This window comes from Colossoma macropomum, unplaced genomic scaffold (assembly GCF_904425465.1).
Source record: "Colossoma macropomum unplaced genomic scaffold, Colossoma_macropomum, whole genome shotgun sequence".
Lineage (NCBI taxonomy): Eukaryota > Metazoa > Chordata > Actinopteri > Characiformes > Serrasalmidae > Colossoma > Colossoma macropomum.
The window spans coordinates 6,329,409-6,345,556 of NW_023494798.1; the positions used below are offsets into that span (position 1 = coordinate 6,329,409).

General features: G+C 37.5%; 2 protein-coding genes across 2 annotated transcripts; both read left to right on the forward strand.

Moving 5' to 3' along the window:
- The first annotated feature begins 851 nt into the window (after window positions 1-851).
- On the forward strand, window positions 852-4,156 carry LOC118818396 (extracellular calcium-sensing receptor-like). Its single transcript, XM_036585650.1, is given in 7 exon segments — window positions 852-1,063; window positions 1,168-1,459; window positions 1,626-2,144; window positions 2,146-2,418; window positions 2,572-2,799; window positions 2,883-3,006; window positions 3,249-4,156. Coding segments are annotated over 7 exon segments (2,556 nt in total).
- Window positions 4,157-12,163: 8,007 nt separating this feature from the next.
- Window positions 12,164-15,530, forward strand: LOC118818393 (extracellular calcium-sensing receptor-like). The gene is made up of 6 exons (XM_036585647.1): window positions 12,164-12,375; window positions 12,519-12,810; window positions 12,936-13,727; window positions 13,923-14,150; window positions 14,278-14,401; window positions 14,623-15,530. Exons 1-6 carry the CDS (start codon window positions 12,164-12,166, stop codon window positions 15,528-15,530), a joined length of 2,556 nt encoding a protein of 851 aa, XP_036441540.1.
- Window positions 15,531-16,148: the final 618 nt, after the last annotated feature.

Sequence of the window (16,148 nt, forward strand, 5' to 3'; positions counted from 1 at the left end):
TGCATTCATAAATCAGATTCTGTCTTCAGAAGTACTCATCGTATTTGCACAGTATAAAACTTACTATTGCGTCCATCGCTACAAAAGAACAGCTTGATAATGTTTCATTTGTGATAGCATACATCAATAAACTGATTTGGACCTCAGCATTGCCTTTGTCCAGTTTTGAAGCTGACTGAGAATGCTAAAAGTTGGCCCATTCATGTGGAGGGTCAAAAGTAAAACTTGTCAGGAGATTAAAAACTTGTCACCTCTGATACCATGCATAGAGTTTCAATGTTTAAAAGAGACTAGAATCAAGTAACACTTGTACTGTAGAAGGCGACAAAAAAAAAATCTCTTCAAGTCACATCACACTGTATATAACATTGCTGTCATAACAAAATTTTATATCACCAAAATGGCAAATTTACAGGAAAATTAAAAAATCATTTTAACTTTTAATGTAAGTTAAGGTAATTCTGAACCACTGTTATAAGTTAATTCATTATTAAGTGCTAATAATTAAGTAAAAAGGCAGTTATTAAAATAAGTTAAGCTAAGAAAAGTTAAGAAAAAGAAAAAGTTAAGAAAAAAATGAGATACAAGGTTATGCTCAGACAGCAATGATATATGAAATGCTCATGAGAAGACTTTCTATGATTATGATATGACATAAGATTTCTATGCTTTCTGCACTATTAACACTTGGAAGTCACACCTCCCAACTGCGGCCCACCTGCGTAATCCTGTCGCAGAGGGTTTGCATATCCATGTATATAAATACGACTAATCCTTCTTATCCAACCAGGTATAACATCAGATCTGTCACACACATACTCATTATCTGTACTCAACTGTTGGACAGGTGAATGGAGTATCTTTTTACTCTTTTGCAGGTGGTAATAGCCATCATCAGTTTTTCTAGGACTAATGAGATCTGTAGCCTCCAAGGAGAGTATGTATACCCACAACTTTCAAAGGAAGGTGATATCACAATTGGAGGGATTTTTCCATTTCATAGCAGTTGGGAAATACCAGACTTGGCCTATTTGGTCAAGCCACATCCACCGGAATGCAGGAGGTAAGAAGCAAGAAAAAATAGGCCAGGTGAGCCACACTTACACATCAGTAATGATTCCATCCTAAAATAATGTGTGCATTTGTCTCTAAATTTGTTTTGTGCAGTCTTGATTTCAGGGGCTTCCAGTATTCTCAGTCCTTGATTTTTGCAACAGAGGAGATAAACAACAATTCCTCATTACTGCCTGGAGTCTTGCTAGGTTACAAGATCTATGACACCTGCACATATACAGCAATGACAGTTAGAACAGTCATGGCACTTGTTAATGGACATGAGAAAACTGTTTTGGATGAGCCCTGCACAAAGCCAGCCCAGGTGCTATCCATAATCGGTGACACATACTCATCACCCTCCATGGCTATAGCAAGTAGTATTGGACCTTTCAGGATTCCCATGGTAAGAATTTATTTTCTAATCAAACTTATGACTATTGTAACAGTAAAAAAAATGTCAGCGTAAACTATAAAATAAAGATCATCATATCATGTCATAACTGTTTTTAATATTATGTGTTTTCCAAGTTGACAGTAAAGACTGACATATCTGAGTGAATCCATTGTAGATCAGTCACTATGCCACCTGCAACTGTCTAAGTGACAAAAGGAAATACCCGTCATTTCTGCGCACTATTCCCAGTGATTACCACCAGAGCAGAGCACTGGCAGAAATGGTCAAGCATTTTGGCTGGACATGGGTCGGAGCGATAAGGAGAGATGATGACTATGGTAACAGTGGGATGGCTGCATTTACTGAAGCTGCAGAACAGCTGGGCATTTGTTTAGAATATTCCCTTCCATTCTTTAGAACCTACTCACAGGAAAAAGTGCTGAGAATAATTCAGCAGATCAAAAGCTCTACTTCTAAAGTAATTGTAGGATTTCTGGACGACATGGATTTGGAGATTTTGCTTCGTGTGTTTTCTGAACACAACATAACTGGATATCAGTGGGTGGGAACTGAGGCATGGATTTTTGATCCAGTATTGGCTGCACTGGATAAACACAAAATATTGCAGGGAGCCATAGGGCTGGCTATCCCCAAAACAACAGTGACAGGTCTGGAGGACTTCATTCTGGATATACACCCCACTGAAATCTGCTGGCCGTGAAATTTTCCCTAAATTTTGGGAGGCTCTGTTTCAGTGTAAATATACGATACAGAATGACTCTGAGACTATAACAGTGTGCACAGGTGAAGAGAAACTGTCAGAGATCAAAAACACATTTACAGACATGTCCCCGATGCCAATTTTCAGTAATGTGTATAAAGCAGTATATGCTGTTGCCCATACCCTACACGACCTTCTTGGCTGCACGCAAACATGTCCTACAAAGAAGCAGCCTGATCCTTTCACAGTGAGTTCAAAGTCACATTATGAACAAATCTGCAATTAAGCCACAGAACTTTGGACACACAATGGCATGAATTTGAATTAAAAAAAAAAAACTCTATAAACTCTTTCTGACAAAATGTATTAACATATAAATGTTTCTCTATTTCTCTGTAAGTTTCTGGAACATCTCAAAAGGGTGCGTTTTAAAACCAAAGATGGTGAAGAAGTTTATTTTGATAAAAATGGTGATCCTCCAGCAAAGTATGATATAATAAACTGGCAGACAAGTGAAGAACATCAACACAAATTTGTCACTGTAGGTTTGTATGATTCTTCTTTTCCTGCTCACAATCGATTAGCAGTAAACATGGCCTCTATTGTGTGGGCACAAAATAATAATCAGGTGAGCAAAAGGCAGAAAGTTACACCTTGGTCTCAATAAAAGAATAACATTTTTAGGCAAGTAAATATATTCTTTGATCATAGGTGCCGGTGTCTGTGTGCAGTGAGAGCTGCCCTCCAGGAACCAGGAAGGCTGTGCAGAAAGGAAAGCCAATCTGCTGTTTTGACTGTATACCATGTGCTGAAGGAGAGATCAGTAATATGACAGGTACACGTCTAAGAAAGAAAAAACAAATATAACAAACTGTTTGTATTAAATTAGTCATTAAAAAATCTACAAACGTGGTCTAAATGGTGTAAAATCCAAAGAGAGAAGTTTTAAGAGGGAAGTAGAGATATGTTTTTCACATATCAGTATCAGTGTTGTTTCATTAAAGGATGAAACTGTATCTTCATATTTTTCCTGTAGATCTAATTTGTCTTTTTCGGTTTTCTTTCACTCTCTGACAGATTCAATTAAATGTGAACAATGCAATCAAGATTACTGGTCAAATCCATACAGGGACAAATGTGTAAAAAAGGAAATTGAATTCTTGTCCTATGAGGAACCTATGGGAATTTTGTTGACTGCTGTTTCTAATTTTGGTGCATTCTTAACAATAACAATAGCAATTATATTCTTTAGATATAAAAATACCCCAATAGTCAAAGCAAATAACTCAGAGCTGAGCTTCCTGCTGCTCTTCTCATTGGCTCTGTGTTTTCTCTGTTCACTTACTTTCATCGGTCAGGCCTCTGAGTGGTCCTGTATGCTGCGTCACACAGCGTTTGGGATCACCTTCGTCCTCTGCATCTCCTGTGTTCTGGGGAAAACAATAGTGGTGTTAATGGCCTTCAGAGCTACACTTCCAGGCAGTAATGCTATGAAATGGTTTGGGCCTCCACAGCAGAGGCTCAGTGTTGTTGCTTTCACTCTCATACAAGTCCTTATCTGTGTTATTTGGTTAACAACATCTCCTCCTTTTCCCTTAAAAAATCTGAAGCTTTACAAGGAAAAGATCATTCTAGAATGTCAGTTAGGTTCAGCAGTAGGTTTCTGGGCTGTGCTGGGTTATATAGGGCTCTTGGCTGTTCTATGTTTTGTTTTGGCTTTTCTAGCACGGAAGCTGCCTGATAATTTTAATGAGGCCAAGTTCATCACATTCAGCATGCTCATATTCTGTGCAGTTTGGATCACTTTTATCCCAGCTTATGTCAGCTCTCCTGGAAAGTTCACTGTGGCTGTGGAGATATTTGCTATTCTGGCCTCAAGCTTTGGTTTGTTATTCTGTATCTTTCTTCCAAAGTGTTATATAATCATACTGAAACCAGAAAAGAACACCAAAAAACAAATTATGGGAAAAGTACCAGTTAAGTGAGCTAGTCGTTTACTTAGTTCTAATTACAGCCTTATTTTGGTTCAGAATACACTTTAGTATGTATCATCTTAAATGTTCACACCAAACAGAAAATGTTTCATTTTTGGCCTCATATTTTATGCTGTAGACATCATCCCACTGTTATGTAGCTATTGAAACTAGGGAAATAAATTGACGAAGTGTCATAAAAACTGAATCAGTCAAATTCTGAATTTCTTTCGAGTGAAGTCACTGTCAACAACTGTAATCATAAACAGATCACATTTACATCACTTATCAAGACAAGTGGTCTTTATTGTCATTTCTCAGTATTACTTTGGAACAAAATGTCGTTCTTGAGACCCCCAGTGCAACACAAAACATCAGCATATTACTCTGGACTACATAAAGTGCAGAAACATGACAATGTGGAATATGCGTAGAACATTCAATAAATACATAAGACAAAAAATACACAGGACATTAAATACACAAGACTCTAACTAAACAAAACAAAACAACAAAATATACGAAGGGGCATCATATGGAAGAATGGGCGTATATGAGTGAAGGAACTAGTGCAAACAGTGTCAGCGTTGAAGTATTCAGAAAGTTTGGGGTAAAAAAGTCACAAAGCAGAATTTAAAGAATTTATATCTTTAACAAAATGAAAATCAATTTAATAATTACCTACACTCGTTAAAACACATACAACTATTTAAATAAATGACTGGTTAACAAATTGAAATACTAACTTTGTTTTGAAGTATTCTAAGGTTTTGTATTTTTTAGCTTTCACGTATATTTTTAAAGTCCCTTTTACTTTTACACAGTAACTGGCCACCTTACATTGTTGGTATATTTTGTACAAATTGTTTTTACTACCCACTAGTTTCCGACCAGAAGACAATTGCTGGTTTGATAATAAAGACTGGAAAACTATTCTCAATCCAACGGTCGCACTGAGATACGTAAAAATCCCAAGCGACACTACGGCACCTAATACACATGCATCAGCACAATACCCACTAACATGGGACTATAATGTGGTGTTACTATGCTGAGAAAGTCCTATCCTAAAACAATATCTGGTCAGTGGTGGTACTATGATGGTCCCTTTTTATGAACATGCAGGGTACAGGGTGACTGACAAACTGTGCATAGAAAAAAAAGTTTAGACTTATTTGACTGAATGTTTGTTTTGCATAATTTTAAAGACATGTAAAAGGTTTATCTTAAATGCTTTAAATGTGTTTTAAGATGAATATAACGATAAAGCTGATATTGATGCTTATTTATGAATTCATTTTAAATAAAATGAAACCATTTAAAACAGTAGTTTTAAACAGTTGAGGATCAAGAGTAAAGCACTAACTAACTCAGGTAGTGATTTTTTTTTGGCTGGATCCAGTTCTAGCCATAAGAGACAAAGACTATGGCAGCAATGACATAGTCATATTTATGAAAGCAGCAGGAGAGTGGAGCAGGAGAAGAGATTCATTTAGCATATAATAAGGCTCCTGAATTGCAACAAAAATGAAGAATAGAAGGTGATCTGAAAGGTACAGCAGGATAGGTAATCGAGAGCGGGCAGCTAACACAATCGCTATCATTCATTACCGCCAACAAGCCAGTGGTTTGATGTTGTAATTATTTCTTGTTCAGTGTTTAGGCCTCCTAATGATTCGTGATTCTTTGTATGAGAGGCTTAGCTAACAGGACTGGAGTGTTAGTGTTTCTGCTGACAGGAGAGTGTTTTCAGAAAGAGACACAGCTTTTTTTCTCACTGCATGAATGATGAAACTGATTACATGCTATATTGTTATGTGATAGCATTGGTAAGTTGCCACACTTTATGATTATAGCTGAATGTACTTATTAGCCAGTGTTGTTTTATTGTGAACATGACAGATTTTTTTAACTATACGTTTTTTTTGTTTTTTAAGGATCTCTGCTTACAATAACGAATCATCACTGAAGAATGAAATCTGCCGCAAAGAAAAAAGCACATACAAAAAGCACTGTATGTTCTAGAAATCATAGAACAGAAAGACAGTAAAGCACATTTGGTAGCTACTGTTTTAGAAATGCAGGTGCCAGAATGGGTTCCTTGGACTAATCTCATAGACAAACCACTTTTGGTTCCCTAAATCCATTTCAAACTGTGGCCACAACCCACTTCTGGATCATAGAGGGGGACAAGAGGGTCACGAGGAACCATATGAAAGGAGTCACATGACTAAATAATTTTTACTTACTGATAGTTGTCATTATGATAAAAAAAAAAATTCCCCTTGGTGGTGGTATTGTGTATCGTGTATGGTAAGTCACCCAAACATTATTTCATTATATATGTAATATTGCAGCATCTTCATGTTTCGTCTCTATCATTATATGATAATTGTGCTTGTTTACTCAATAAAGACTCACAGAGGACTTGTATCACCTGTACACCTATTCATTCATGCAGTTCTCTAATCAACTATTAATGTGGTAGCTGTGAAATATAAAATATTATACAGATACAGGCCAGAATAACTTGGGATAAAAAATGTGTTACTTGAGCCAAACTCTATAACCCATTTGTGATTTTTGTTAGATTTTACTGCTGATTTTGAACATGTATATTTTTTTTATTTTAATGTGATGATCAGTTTCAAGTTTATAGGTTTCTCTCTAGTCAAAGAGACAGGAGCCTGGGGCCTTATTACAGACAATGTTTAACTCTGAAATCTTATCTTCTCTGTTAAATCACAATGACAACTTCAGTTAGAACTGAATTTAGGACAGAAGCTATTACAGAACAACAGTTCTTATGTTGATCTTATTCTAACTCCAAATGAGAACAGTAATTACAGAAGAAACAGTATTACAGAAGCATCCTCACTAGACAAAATTTCCTAAACACTGACCTTACTAAGACAACCCCAGAGGTGTCTTAACTTATGTTTTCATCATCTGTTCCTTTTGTTTTATACAGTGACAGACAGTACAGCTCACTTGAAATAGTTGCCCTTCTTAATAATGCCTCTGGGGCACTCAGATAGCAAACTCTGCTAGCTTGCAATTCTGAACAACATAAAATCTTAGTTCAGCAAGGTAGCATTACGAAATACTGTAAGTGACAATTTTAAATAATATACTGGTCATCTTTTAAACAAACTTTCTGGAGCTCTCAAACAATCTTGAATAGACACAGGATCATTGTACAGAACAGAATACAACACCAGCAAAGCAGGTTACTGCTGCAGGGTCAGCAGTGGATGCTAGTGGTGCCTCATGGGAGCAGCAAGAGAAAAAGTGATTTGACTGGTACCTACTGGAGTAGTCAATAGCACAGCCAGAGAAAGACCAGAATGCAGACCAGCCCATTTTAAACGTTAACTGCATGTCTTCTGCCACGCACACACCATAAATGCAAAAAAGTGGAGGAAAGGCAGACATCAAATCAAACAGCTAAATTGGCAGACTGTGTTAGGGGTTAAATTAGTTTAGCTAACCGCTTTTTCTAAGATCTGAGCATTTTCATCTTTCATCTCATTTCCTATTCTTATTTATTCACTATAATGAAATAACCAAGCCAACCTGCAACTGATAAAATAACTGGATTAAATGTGACAGTCATTATTGTTAATACAAAATAATGCTAACTAACTAAGCTTCTCACATAATTTCATTGCCTACATGGACATATTTAATATTTTGAATTCAGTGCATCACCCTGCACCATGCTGTACATCTTCATAGGATGATGTATGGAAACTGCTACATTGGTAAGCAATGTATGACTTCTTTCTTAAGTAGTTTTTGAATGACGCAAAATGCTGATATGTGTAAATTATCATTATTTGTAGATGATCAGCTCCCATTTAGCTTTCATGTGAAATGAAAGCAAAAAGTATTACAATCCCCAGACAAACTAGACAAACCCACTGCATGAGACTTATTAGCTGACGAGTCAGAATCGGCAAACCTGAACTGCACCACTTGAGGAGGAGGCTGCTGATTTAAGCCATAAATTACCACAAATATCCCCCAACTACCCACGTTGGCTCTGGTCAAGGGAAAATTCCAGTAAAACATCAAGAACCTGAAAATCGCTTACACAATCCTTATTACAAAACTTATTTCCTTTACACAGACTTCTGGCGTCCTTAGATGGCAAAAACTTCTGTAACGACAGACAGTTTACAACACTGGGTACTGGTTGTTCTTCTTATGCTGGTTAACCATTTTGCTCATGCATATTTTCTGGATTTTCCACCTGAACATACCCAAATCTTAAGGCTCATTATTCAGTAATTGCATGGAATAAAAGTAAAGTACTTGTAATTTTAATAAAGACAACTCAAATTAACAGAAAGTGTGTTTTATGATCTTTAAAACAATGCCATAAACTTAAAATTCACTGCTGAAAGCCAAAAATAACCAACCTCACAATAAATGTTATAGTATCACAGACATCATACGCATTGCTGGAAAATCTGCATATTCCAATAAAAACACACATATATCAATCACACAATTCAGCACTATGACAATCGGATGCTAAAAAGAAATTCAATTCAAGAGTCCTCAAGGCACCTGTAGCTTATACTGCTTGAGTAAGCATGCAAAGATATGAACAGTAAAGTGTAATAATATTCATTATAGCAATAATAACATTTGCGGGCAAGAAAAAAGTGTATTGCAGAATGTACATACTGATTAAAAAGATGCTCCCTCTCGCTCCTCTCATTCCTCTTTGAATGTTTCACAAACTTTTCTACTTCATTTCATTAGTGAGTCTTTCAGTTTTGGCTAAAAACCTTTTAACCTTTTTCTTTCTCCATGCCATTGCTAAAACTAAACTGAAAAGGCACATTTGATACTGCTTTCTAAGGCATTTCTAGCGTGTTATGTGTGCGCCCTCAGTGGGCTCAGAGCACTATGCACTTTTGTTTGCATTCTCTGCTTCCATTATGCAGATGATTTCTTAGCGTTTAAGCGGACAATGTCATATGAAGGTTAAAGCCCTGTCCTTCAAAGCCATTTAAGCCAGTGATCAAACACCTTTCTCCATCTTCATCCATTTGTTCCATCCACAGGTTTGAGTTTAGGGGCATTCGCTTTGCTGCAAGAGTTTTTCTGTGAATCATATAATGTGTTCACAAGGCAAGCAGAGCAATGGCCTTTACTTTTGTAACAGACCACTCTGTTTCCCAGTCATAGCTCATGCAGCTTGTGAGGAAATTCCCACACACTTGTTCCAGTCAATTTCATTGTCATGTAAGCACATCTGGGCCCACACTGATCCACACAAGGCTTAGCAAGGTTGAGGAAGAATCGCAAATGGTCTTCTACTCTGAGATGAGTTCTTTATTTGTTTTTTTCAGATAACTAAGTGCAGAAAATCCTGATTCACACAGAAATGTCGATGCGAAGTGAATAAGTTTCAGTACTTTCTGGTTGACATAGGTGGCTTTTTGGAAGGTAGACTGCTGGGTTCTTAGGCTTTGTTCACACAGCAGGTAAAAGTGGCCCAAATCTAGTCTTTTTCTTCATATGTGACTCTGTGAGATGTGGCAGTGTGAACAGCAAAAAACACACTGAATCTGACATTTGCAAGTCCGATTTTAGACGCTTTCATATGTGGAATGGAAATCCCATACGTATCCGATTCGCGTCAATGCGACTCAGTCCGAACAGCCAGATCAGAATTCATGCGACTTTTACATCAATCCAACTCAACATTCGTCATAATTTCACGCTGCCGAGACTTCATAAACATTGACAAAAAACAACAAAAAAAATGTTAAAGAATCCGAGGACACGAACCAAAGAAGTGGTTGTCGCCAAATAACGAGCACTCTTTACGGCGAGCTCGAACACATTCTGGGTGATGAGCCCAGCTGTCAAAAACTGAAACTTCATGATTGCTCCTGTCATGCAGGTGAAGATGAAACTGAAAGCTCTGGAAGCGACTGGCATTCATTGATGATGATGGTTGTTTACCTCTGGATGCACGCCACATGAAACAACGTGAAGGGTTGTTCTTTTGAGCATGCAGGTCAGTTTAGGGGCTGATCTGTTCATAGTGATGTCACATATAGATCACATTTAAAAGATAATGTGAACAGCCAAACAAAAAAATCTAATTTGGTGAGAAAATCAGATTTGGGCCACTTTTACCTGCTGCGTGAACATAGCCTTAGTTCCTTAGCTAGCACTATGCCATAAACCACATATTGTGGCTGTGTATCCTCCACACTGCTTTTCTGTGTAAACCAATACACTAAGTACTTTTCATCATTTTTTCCCGTTCAGGTTTTTTCTCAGTGCGTTTCTGGATGTCATGTTTTGCTCTCATGGTTTCAGCGCTACCTGTTAGAAAGCGCTCCACTGCTATGCAAATATTTAGCCTTGCGACAAAAAAGTTCTCAAGTTTCATGGTCAATCAAGACCCTCCCTCAGTAATGAGCGCATGCAAAAGAAATTCATAATCGGCATTAGTCCATCTTTCGTAGCATAATGGTCAAGCCATTTATCAGAGCTGGTATTCGCTCGTCAAAATTATTTTCTCCATTTTTGATGAAGCGTATGTCTTTGCAGCACCATTTTTGTGACCCCTCTGGGACCACGCCAAGTTAAGAACCCCTGCACTATTTGAATAATATGGTGGATTCATTATTATAGACTGTAAACAGACAAATTCACAAAGTAAGTGTTTTTGCTGTGTTCACACTTAATAGCAAGTCTTTTTCATGGTTGGAGTTGGTGTGAGTGGCTTGGATTTATTCAGTGCTGGCATTGGTTGCATTAATTCAGAGCAGGCACTGGTCATATTCATTCAGTGTGTTCATTAACTGGATTCATTCGGGGGGAATTGATTGAACTCATTCAGAGAGGGCATTGGCAGGATTCCTTTAGAGCAGGGACTGGTTGAATTCTTCAGAGTAAGCACTGGTTATATCCATTCAGTTTGACTGATACACTAAAATATCTCCTGTTCTAGGCGGTCCTAATTCCATGCTGTCCCTTAAAAGCTGGCCTAATGGGCCAATGGCTGACTCACTATTGACAGATCAAGAATGTATTCACTCAGTTAGCTGAACGTGTTAAAATTCACCTGAACTCCTGGATATTTTGTGGAGAAAAGAGCTCATGAACTGCATGAATGAATCATCCATGTACATAACTTCCCCTCTAGGCCTTAATTTCCTCAATCACTGTTACACTAATTTCATGCTGAAAGATTTCTGGGGCCCTTGTGATCCCAAATGGAAGACTGACAAAGTGTAAAGACTAAGCTCAGCTAAATGGGATATCCTCGCTTAGTATGTCATACATTTAAAGGGAAATAGAAAGCCTTTTCTTGCTAGCCTATGTGGACTTTAAACAAACACCAGGACTACAAAATTGTGAAATCTGGCCCCTTTTTCTTGTTTGTGCTTCATTTTGCCACACCTTTCCCTCTTTTTGTTCTTCATGCTTCCCACTCTGTATGTTTTTATGGCTTCTATTCTGAGATCCTTCTGGTTCATTTACCTCTTTCCCATTTCTCATATTGACATGCAGCTTCATGGCTGTTTTAAAATGATTCAAGTCAGCCCATTAATGTGGACGGTCAAACTTATCAACTTGTATTAGTGAAGATACAAGGTTTTTTTCAGATGGCAACAATGTGAACGATAGTTCATTAAATGGCAGTTAAGTATGACTGTATTAATTCTTTTGTGATGATATATCACTGTGTAAGAACACAAAAAGCCACAGTGTTACTGCCATACTAACCATACTGTTTTTAAAAATAAAAAATAAAAAACACCAAAAAGAACAAATCAATCATTATGCAACCCATATAAGGCACTGAGGGCCCTTTTTAGAAGTCACACCTCCTTTGATTGCAACCCAGTAGCGTAACCCTACCACAGAGGACTTGCCTTACATTTGTATAAATATCACAAATCATTCATGTCCAACCAGGTTAAGCATCAGACCTGGTGCACACACTCAATCATTATCTCTACTCAACAGTTGGACAGGTGAATGGAGTACTTTTTTACTCTTTTGCATGTGGTAATGACCATCATCAATTTTTCTGGTGCTAATGAAATTTGTAGCCTCCAAGGAGAGTCTGCATATCCAGTTCTTTCAAAGGATGGTGATATCATAGTTGGAGGGATTTTCCCCTTCCATAGCACTTGGGAGGTCCCAGACTTGTCCTATTTGGTCAAGCCACATCCATTCAAATGCAGGAGGTAAGCAGCAGGAAAAATGAGCATTTTACACAATGACTGAAAATGTACTATATGAGTGTAGCATTACATGAGCCACACATATTAGCGATGATTTCATCCTAAAATAATGTCTTTGTATTTATCTCTAAATGTTTACTGTGCAGTCTTGATTTCAGAGCCTTCCAGTATTCACAGTCCTTGATTTTCGCAATAGAAGAGATCAACAACAGCTCCTCTTTACTGCCAGGTGTCTTACTGGGCTACAAGATCTATGACACCTGCAGTTCAATAGCAATAGGGGTTAGAATGGCTATGGCACTTGTTAATGGAAATGAGGAGACAGTCTTGGATGAGCCCTGCACAAAGCCAGCCCAGGTGCAAGCCATAATTGGCGAGACATACTCATCAGTGTCAATGGCTATAGCAAATAGTATCGGGCCTTTCAGTATTCCAGTTGTAAGAATTACATTTTTTCATCATTGTATTCAGTCATAACTTTAACATTACATGGTGTTATCTTGACTAACAAAATATCATGACTGAACATAATGGCTGAAACACCTGTATGAATCTGTTTTTAGATCAGTCACTATGCCACCTGTGAGTGTCTTAGTGATAAAAGGAAATATCCTTCATTTCTGCGCACTATCCCAAGTGATTATCATCAGAGCAGAGCACTGGCAGAGATGGTCAAGCACTTTGGTTGGACCTGGGTGGGGACAATAAGAAGAGATGATGACTATGGTAACAATGGGATGGCTGCATTTGTTGAAGCTGCAGAACAGCTGGGCATTTGTTTAGAATATTCCCTTCCATTTTTTAGAACTTACTCACAAGAAAAAGTGCTGAGGATTATTGAGCAGATCAAAAGCTCTACTTCTCGAGTGATTGTGGGATTTCTCGATAACTGGGACTTGGAGAATTTGCTGAATGTGTTTTTTGAACACAACGTCACTGGATATCAGTGGGTGGGAACTGAGGCCTGGATCTTTGATTCAGAACTGGCTACAATGGATAAATACAACATACTGCAAGGAGCCATAGGGCTGGCTATCCCCAAAACAACAGTGACAGGTCTGAAGGACTTTATTCTGGATATACATCCACTGAAATCTGCAGGCAGTGCTATTTTTACTGAATTCTGGGAGGCTCTGTTTCAGTGCAAATATACAGTGCAGAATGAATCAGAGGACTTATCAGCATGCACAGGTGAAGAGAAACTGTCTGATGTGGAAAACACATTCACTGACATGACGCTGATGCCCATTTTCAGTAATGTGTATAAAGCAGTATATGCTGTTGCCCATACCCTACATAAACTTCTTGGCTGCACACAAACATGTCCTGCAAAAAAGCAGCCTGATCCTTTCACAGTAAGTTAACATTCTGATTAAGCACTGATTTTCAACTTAGGCCACAAGTCTTTGGTACACAGTTTGACACTAATAAAAATAACAAAGATGCTGTACCTTTGCAGGGAACATGATGGTCTTCATAACATGTTTTAAATAACAAGAAGCAAAAACTGTTCTATTTAGGTTATATTGCTATTTGAATTTATCTTTTAGTTTCTAGAACACCTAAAAAGGATGCATTTCAAAACCAAAGAAGGTGAAGAAGTTTATTTTGATAAAAATGGTGACCCTGCTGCAAAATATGAAATAATAAACTGGCAAACAAGTGAAGAAAACCAACATGAATTTGTCACTGTTGGACACTATGACTCTTCTCATCCTTCTTATGATCGCTTAGCGGTAAACACTGCCTCTATTGTTTGGGCAGGAAACAGCAACCAGGTACTTTGTCTCTACAAAAGGATTACTTACACATGAGCTATTTCTTGCAATATGTATTTGAAGTCACCACTTAAATTAACAATGGCTAACTATTTTTTGAGCTGTTGCATATTTTTTTTGATCACAGGTGCTGGTGTCTGTGTGCAGTGAGAGCTGCCCTCCTGGCACCAGGAAGGCTGTGCAGAAAGGAAAACCTATCTGCTGTTTTGACTGTATACCATGTGCTGAAGGAGAGATCAGTAATATATCAGGTACAAAAACTCCAAATATAAAATCCTGTTTGTAATGCCGCTGAAAATACCTTTATATATTTTGGGATAATTTACAGTTTTTCCACCTCTTTTAATGGATAAGTAGAGATTTTTAAACAGCAGTTCTGTTAAATTGCTAAATCTGTACTCTATATTGTTGATCATTTTTCCTATGTATGTAACTTTTCTTGTTGTTTAATTTCTCTCTCACTGCCTGACAGATTCAATTAAGTGTGAACAATGCAATCAAGACTACTGGTCAAATCCACACAGGGATGAATGTATAAAGAAGAAAATTGAATATTTGTCCTATGATGAAACTATGGGAATTTTGCTAACAGCTGTTTCTATTACTGGTGCATTTGTGACTATGGTAATAGCACTTATATTCTTTAGATATAAAAATACTCCAATAGTCAAAGCAAACAACTCAGAGCTGAGCTTCCTTCTACTCTTTTCGCTGACACTGTGTTTCCTCTGTTCACTTACTTTCATTGGTCAGCCCTCTATATGGTCCTGTATGCTGCGCCACACAGCGTTTGGGATCACCTTCGTCCTCTGCATCTCCTGTGTTCTGGGGAAAACAATAGTGGTGTTAATGGCCTTTAGGGCTACAATTCCAGGCAGTAATGTCATGAAATGGTTTGGGCCTCCACAGCAGAGACTCAGTGTTCTTGCTTTCACTCTCATACAGGTCCTTATTTGTGTTCTTTGGTTAATAATATCCCCCCCTTTTCCCTTTAAAAATTTAAATAACTATAACGACAAAATTATTCTAGAATGTAATTTAGGCTCAGCTATAGGTTTCTGGGCTGTGCTGGGTTATATAGGATTTTTGGCTCTTCTGTGTTTTGTTTTGGCTTTTCTAGCACGGAAGCTGCCTGATAACTTTAATGAAGCCAAGTTCATCACATTCAGCATGCTCATATTCTGTGCAGTCTGGATCACCTTCATCCCAGCTTATGTCAGCTCTCCTGGAAAGTTCACTGTAGCTGTGGAGATATTTGCCATTTTGGCCTCAAGCTTTGCTTTGTTATTCTGTATCTTCCTTCCAAAGTGTTATATAATCATACTGAAACCAGAAAAGAACACTAAAAAACAAATTATGGGTAAAGTGCCAGTTAAGTGAGCTGAAAAGAAGTGAGCCACACATTGACTAGCAATAGTCAACATTTTAGAATATATTATCTTTAGGTTAAAAAGAATCTGGAGATACTGGCTTTTTTAGCCTTTGGTTTGACATTCTGCTGCTTTCTTCCAAAACTGCCATGCTATTTTACTGAAACCATGAATAACTTACCAACAGAAAAGCAAAATTAATGTGAAACTCTGTAATTCACTAAAGTTGTTTTGGTAATTTTGTTGTTGTTGTTGTAACCAAGAAAAATATCATTTTAGAAAGTTAATCAACTTTGGGTTAGTTTAAATGTTCTAGTTATTTTAAATGTATACCGTTGAATGGGAAGATAAGAGCACGAAGTGTGTTAGGGATTGTAGTTTTACAACTGACACTCAGTCGGATGTCTTTGTTTCTTACAACTGTCTTGAGGTTAAAGAAATACAATTTAAATTACAGTCTTCTCCTGAATAACAAAAACATGGAATTACTGCTAAAAAAAGAAGCAGAATAATTTTTAATACTAGATTTTGTTTGATGTATGTGTTAACTCTTTAAATATCCACTCTTTAAAAATATGGTTCTTCAAAGGGTTTTTTGAAGAACGCTTTTTGGTGCAATGCAGAACCA

Bases quoted from the DNA above. Each gene is read 5' to 3' on its own strand.
- LOC118818393 (XM_036585647.1), top strand. From the start codon at position 12,164: ATGGAGTACTTTTTTACTCTTTTGCATGTGGTAATGACCATCATCAAT. The intron at 12,811-12,935 runs GTAAGAATTACA...ATCTGTTTTTAG, and splicing joins GGCCTTTCAGTATTCCAGTT to ATCAGTCACTATGCCACCTG. The intron at 13,728-13,922 runs GTAAGTTAACAT...TTTATCTTTTAG, and splicing joins AGCAGCCTGATCCTTTCACA to TTTCTAGAACACCTAAAAAG.